Source organism: Micropterus dolomieu, linkage group LG21 (genome assembly GCF_021292245.1).
Source record: "Micropterus dolomieu isolate WLL.071019.BEF.003 ecotype Adirondacks linkage group LG21, ASM2129224v1, whole genome shotgun sequence".
Taxonomy (NCBI): domain Eukaryota; kingdom Metazoa; phylum Chordata; class Actinopteri; order Centrarchiformes; family Centrarchidae; genus Micropterus; species Micropterus dolomieu.
The window spans coordinates 16,661,155-16,667,698 of record NC_060170.1 but is presented as its reverse complement, the minus strand read 5'-3'; the positions used below and the strand labels follow the sequence as shown (position 1 = coordinate 16,667,698).

The 6,544-nt window shown below is 41.4% G+C and overlaps 1 protein-coding gene across 1 annotated transcript; it reads left to right on the top strand.

The window, feature by feature from the left end:
• Positions 1–265: 265 nt before the first annotated feature.
• On the top strand, positions 266–4,077 carry LOC123960831 (homeobox protein orthopedia B-like). Its single transcript, XM_046035802.1, has 3 exons — positions 266–302; positions 656–1,050; positions 3,577–4,077. Exons 1-3 carry the CDS (start codon positions 266–268, stop codon positions 4,075–4,077), a joined length of 933 nt encoding a protein of 310 aa, XP_045891758.1.
• Positions 4,078–6,544: the final 2,467 nt, after the last annotated feature.

The window sequence follows — 6,544 nt, the reverse complement described above, 5'->3', positions numbered from 1 at the left end:
TTTAAAAAAAAAAAATAGAAAGAGGGGGGAGTCACGTCGCTGACATTTCCAAGCTCCCGCTCTGATTGGCTCTTATTTGAGGAAGCTCACGGGTTCTTTCAACTAATAAGCGCCTCCCCGTCGCTCTAAAGGACATTATAATGCAAGGGACCTCCTTTTTTAACCACAAACCGAATTTTCGTTCATTTAGACGATATATACGTTTTAAATTGCCCCAAAGTTGTAGGATTTTTTTGGAGCGCGTTTCGCCCTGGAGCGGTACGCCATGCTCTCTCACGCCGACCTCCTGGATGCTCGGCTCGGTGAGTTATCATCACTAAACTCCGGCCCTAAACTCCAGTGTAAGATTTCAACTTCTTATTCAACCTTGTGAAGTGATAGGCTGTGTGGTTAATTGTGTTAATAGCTAAATGGTTTATTGTTGGTCGAAGCAATTCGTTACAGTAATTTATCTGGAATTATCTGACAGCAAAAATGCGCTATGAAATTACTACCCAGGCTATATTGAGTTTACTTGTTCTATTCTTTAACTGAATGTACCTCGTTTGTTATAAAGAAGCAAAACTATGTCATGTAGCCTAACTCATTTAAAGATGCTGCGCTTTAAGATTTTGCCATGCATTTACTCAAAGCCTCGTTCTTCCTCACCCTTCAGGGATGAAGGATGCTGCAGAGTTACTCGGACACCGAGAGGCTCTCAAGTGCCGGCTGGGTGGTGGAGTGCAAGACCAGGGGCATCCGGGAGACATGGCCCCTGGTTCAGACTCTGTGGAGGGAACCACTCTCCTGCCGGGAGAAGACATCGCTACTGTGGGATCCAACTCTGCCGGCATGCCTGTGAACGGGAAGGAGCAGGAGAAGCAGCAACAGCAACCGCAGCAGAGCTCCGGACAGACCTCCAGTCAGCAGAAACAGAAGCGGCACAGGACGCGCTTCACCCCGGCGCAGCTCAACGAGCTGGAGCGCAGCTTCGCTAAAACCCACTACCCTGACATCTTCATGCGGGAGGAACTGGCGCTGAGGATCGGCCTCACTGAGTCCAGAGTTCAGGTAAACACTTGTGCAATGTGGGTGATTTTTACCGGATGCAAACTCTGGAACGGTGTGGTAGGGCGTGGCTTTGAGTCTAGATTTGACCGTATAGGGGATTTTTCAGCAAGATATAAATGTCCAAAAAATCATCCTTTAAATCCATCTTTAAGGTATCCAATGGAGGTTAAAATCAAAGCCAACTGGAACTGATTTTAACCTTCCTTAGTTAACTATGACCGGGATGTTTGAGAATGTGCACAGACATCAAGAGAGGATTCAGGACCAGTCCCCTCTGTGCGCTTGTAAAAGATAGTTTGGTCACTTCTAACAGTCTTTCGTTTACCATAATGCATTTTCAGTCACTCGTCCTGTTATCCCCGGAAATGTTGTGGCTATTAAGTTTTTGGGGGGCAAATTCTTAGAATATCAAAGCTAAGGGGTGGATTGACGCCATCTAAGTTACATCAAACCATAATTTAAAATGTACTATTGTGCAGCTTGTCATTAGAATCACTTTAAAATATTGTATTTTTTAGGTTTATATACAGCACGATATTCTGCCTCAGTATGCAGCATAACAAATGAAAGTAGATTCGTTGGATTCTGATTAATAACACAAAAAACATACCGACTCAAGCCTCTTTTAATTTAATTTAATGTAATTATATGATTCAAATATCCCATAATATGTTCAAGGTTAGCCTGATACTAACCTATATTTAATTATAAGAAGCCGTGCACCGTCTAATATATCACGTGCTCTGTCCAAGGTTCTGAAACGTTTCTCACCTGGAGAATAACGAGCAGGAATCTGGTGCTTGTAAGTCAAGAAACATTTAGGTGGCTTTTACGATTTTCAGAAAATATTGTATAACGCCACCTGTGGTGACTGACCCCGGAAATAATTAAACTGGGGGTGTGAAAGTTCCTTACTTTTGCCTGATCTTCATTTCGTTTTGTTTCTGTGCAGTTTTGAAATTTGGAACTGCAACAATTGCGTACAGTGTATCATTAAGTCTTTTAGCAATTATTTTTCTATAATATTTTACCATAATAAATACAGCGAATTACCCTGGCCGGGAATTAACAGCGCACTAATATTGTACATATTTTAAGATTTTCAAATCTGAATTTTTTATTCATTTTTTCCCCCAAAACTATCAGGGTGGGATTGTGTGACAAATTTTTTTAACTTACAGTGGTGGCATTTAAATTTCTCTTCAATCATTAGTATTTTTGCAAATTGAACATATGAACCACTGTTAAACAATTTAAAGTGGCTAAGAAACACTGTACTTATTTTTCAACAAGAATACAGCAATATACCAGGCTTTAATAAGCCAAACACATTATCAACCAATTTCAGCCTTATTTATAACTGTGAACGGGTTATTAACCAGTGATGTGAAATTCATGCAAATGATCCCACTGAAAGCAATAAAACCAGTATTACCATTAGTCACCTTAATAATCAATTCTTTATTCTATCTAGTGCAGGATCCTACCCGCTCAGTGCAGGTCGGCTCCTGCTCGCTGTTGGTAAACATTAGTGCAGGCCGTGCAGGTGCAGCCTTCAGTGGGCGGGCGTGTTGGCCCGCGTGCGTGCCTCCACAGCCTCTCCTTTAAAATGCTCTATCAGCGACGTCTTAATAGGACTCAAGAATATATTGTACTTTTTTAATGGAATGAGAAATTGCATTTTCTTTCCCCCTCAAGTGTAATGGGTTTGGGCGACGTTTCACGGATGGCTGAGCAGGATTTCACTTTTAATACGCAGGCATCGACTCACGGCCTCGCGCGCGCATTAATCACGCCCGAACATGATGAAATCTTTATAAAGCCCAACAGGGAAGCGCGTGCGTTTTCAGTTGTGTAAGCGAGTCTGTGTGTTTGTGGTTCTCGCGCGTGCTTGGCGATTTTTATTTTCACGTAGATTGTGTAGAGTAATGCTGGCCATTTGTATTTAAGCCCACACAATATTTAGGGCAATTTTCAGCTAATCTGCTTGTAAATAAGATGTTAGAAAGATAAATTGTTCGACCCACTGCTGCGGAACGGCAGTAATAAAACCCCATCTGACGGCTGCATTTTTATACAGAGCGCCTTCTGCTTATTAGATTTTCTTTGCAGCGAAATTCCTAACCCTGGAATATTGCGTCTTAGAAACACGGCTATTCTAATGCAATTTAGAAGAATGAATTACACCTGCTATTTGAACGTAGGCAACTCCCTCAAAGGCTAGTAGTAATGAATAAATTCATAAGAGGTCTTTAGTCCATTTGCAGTAGGATAGGGTATAAATATTATAGACCCTAATGTTTTATTAGAGCCCGATGTCTCAGTGTGGTCAGATTGTGAGATTATCGTGCGTAATAGTATTTTCTCCAGTGTTTACACTAACACATTAGGCCTACTGGATGGACATACTTAACATCCACCTCGCTGTCCTCATCACAGTGTCATGTAAACAGGTACTGCTCCAGACATCATATGTTCCCCAGTATATCCTTCTGAAGGTTCACGGTCCTGTCTCTTTGTTTGCAGGTTTGGTTCCAGAACAGACGCGCTAAGTGGAAGAAAAGGAAGAAGACCACCAATGTTTTCCGCGCCCCGGGGACGCTGCTCCCAACCCCAGGCCTGCCACAGTTCTCGGCCGCGGCCGCCATGGAGAACAGCCTGTGCTCCTTCCACGCCAACGACTCTCGCTGGGCCACGGGGATGCCGGGGGTCTCCCAGCTGCAGCTCCCGCCGTCCTTGGGTCGCCAGCCTGGCATGCAGTCCCTGTCACAGTGCAGCCTGGGTCCAGGCCCGCCACCCAACTCGATGGGTCTCTCCAACGGCCTGTCCTCCAACGGCTCCGGTCTGCAGTCCCACCTCTACCAGTCGCATTTCCCCGGAATGTCGGCATCTCTCTCCGGCCCCACGAACGTATCGGGCTCCCCGCAGCTGTGTAGTTCCCCGGACAGTGACATGTGGAGAGGGACAAGCATCGCGTCACTGCGGCGCAAAGCGCTGGAGCACACAGTGTCCATGAGTTTCACTTAGTGACTTTTCAAAAACACCCTGCCACACACACCCCTTCCCCTCCCTCTCCCAGCCCCAACATGCGGCTCTTTTTCTGTTTTTATTCCCGCTATTTAGATGACGAGAGAACGAGCGAGCTAATCAGGCCTGAAACGAGAGAAAATGGAGACTGTATGTGACTTCATCTATACATGACAAAAAGGAAAGGACAACTCTGATGGACAAATGGAAGAAAAAACTTGGGTTTGGGGTTATTTATCTTGTTAATTCAAAAGGATTTTATCAACTATTGATGAATAATATTATTGTAATGATCTCTAGACTATAGGCCATAATTACTGAGAGCCAAACAATCGTCGTATTTACGTTTTCACTGAGTGTGTCTATGCACACATGTTATTGTGTTCAGGTGAAGTTGTGTTATGTCAAACGGTTATTTATAAGATTGGGTATACATTTTGGTAACAGTCACACATGCACCATACTGTAGGCAGGCCTATTGAACTGGGTCTCAGGCATGCACTGTGCATGTGGATTTAAACGCTTGGATGATTTATGGAGAAAATGTGCCCACAGTTGCGGTATATTTGTTAGGCGACCTCAGTCTCGTCTGCATGAGACAGGAGCATTCATCTAAAGAGGGAAAAAAATACAAGGATCTTTCAGTAGGCCTACTCTGTTTTTAGGATGTTTTGTGTAGATGAAACATTCTTGCTATGTACCCGCTGGTCTTTTTTGTGACATGTTTTAACTTCTTGTATGTGCTATTACTTGACACATTTCTTAAATGTTTGATCTTACATCGAAATGCACCACATTGACGGGTTTGTACCAATTTAAAATGAAAGAAACAAATAAAAGTAATTTTCAAGAATGTCAAAACAAGAATGATTCATGTCTCTGATACCCTTGTTGTAGGGTGTTGATGGTAGCCTACTTATGAAGATGTCATTGTATTTTTAAATATATATATATATTCCTTATTTCCTTTTCTCTCTTTTATTTTTTTTTTTTTTACAGTGTTTGAAGTGACAGGGTTAAAGGGTTTATGAAGGGTGACTGGTCCCATGGTGGCAGACAGAAGCAGTAAAGATGTCAGTGCTGTGATGTGACGGTCATTGCTTTTTTACCATGACGGTCATTCCACTGAGCCGCCTGGATGGACTGTAACTAAACAGGAGGAATCACAGGCCTGTGTGTGTCTGTACTCTATAGTATATATCAGCCTATAGTTTCTAAAGCTTCTATTTTAGGGCTGAAGTTGGCATGTGGCATGTTGAAATGATATAATCAATTAGTTCAATTAGTTGCAACAAACTATAAATATCTTGTAGTATCCAAATGGGGTTATTATAGGTGTGCCAGAGAAGATTAACAGGACACACAGTTCTTAGAGTAATGTTTCAGAAATATAATAGCATTTAGCTAATCAACAACCCTATTAGACTATATCAACATGTGTCTGGGTCAAACTTAAATCTGAATTTAGTCTGATATCTGCAGGTCACTCCTGTACACAAAGCAATTGGTGCCACAAGGTAACAACTGTATTATTCATTTGTGGGCCTAAGTACAGTGTTTAGGCCACACAGCAAAACTGCAGTGTCATACTTTGGTTTAATCAGGCTATCTTCAAGTTTAAGTCACTGATGGACCAGCACAGAATCACCGTATAGCTTTCACATTATTTTTCACACAAATTAGGGATCGACCGGTTTGTATAGTCCTTTTGCTTTGTTATCTGCTCATATGCTGTAGTGTGTGAGGTCACTATAGTGCAGATAGGCCTACACAAAACACTGGGAGACTTTTATGTAGACCCACAACCAGACTTCCTATTTCAATGATGCTTAGAAACTTTAATTACAGAAATAAACTTTAGGCAAATCTATAAAGACCTTATGCCTAGTACTCAAAATTGCGCACCGCTCTTTTCCCTACAGCACATTATCAATAACGTGTTCATTTGCTTTGTCTTCCTATGCAGCCCAAAAAGTTGTTTATGGAGGGAGCTGTCTCGCACCTATCAGTTAGTACTCTGCCGAAGCGATGAGCACAAACCCAACAAGCAATAAACAAAATATCAGATAAATATTATAGATAAATAATAAAATGTATTGATCTGGGTTAATAATAGGGAAAAGAAAAAAATAAAATAAAATGCATAAAACAGTTAGAACTTTCGCATATATTGTTGTTTCTGAATTTGTGACAATATCTTTAATATGAAATTTGGTACAAATATCCATTATATGTTTTTAAAGAAATGGACAAACTCAATCCTCTGAGACCTGTATGAATCTAAACTGACACACTGTCACCCACCAAGTTGGTAAACTGATGTGTTTTCATTATTTCTGATTTATTATTAAGCCTAGCTTGTATTGTTAACTTTGTTGTTACATGAATGTCATAACCAAAAAGATACAGTTAATCAGTTTAGCCTTTTGATCATTTGACATTTATTTAAAATTCCTCATTACTTGCT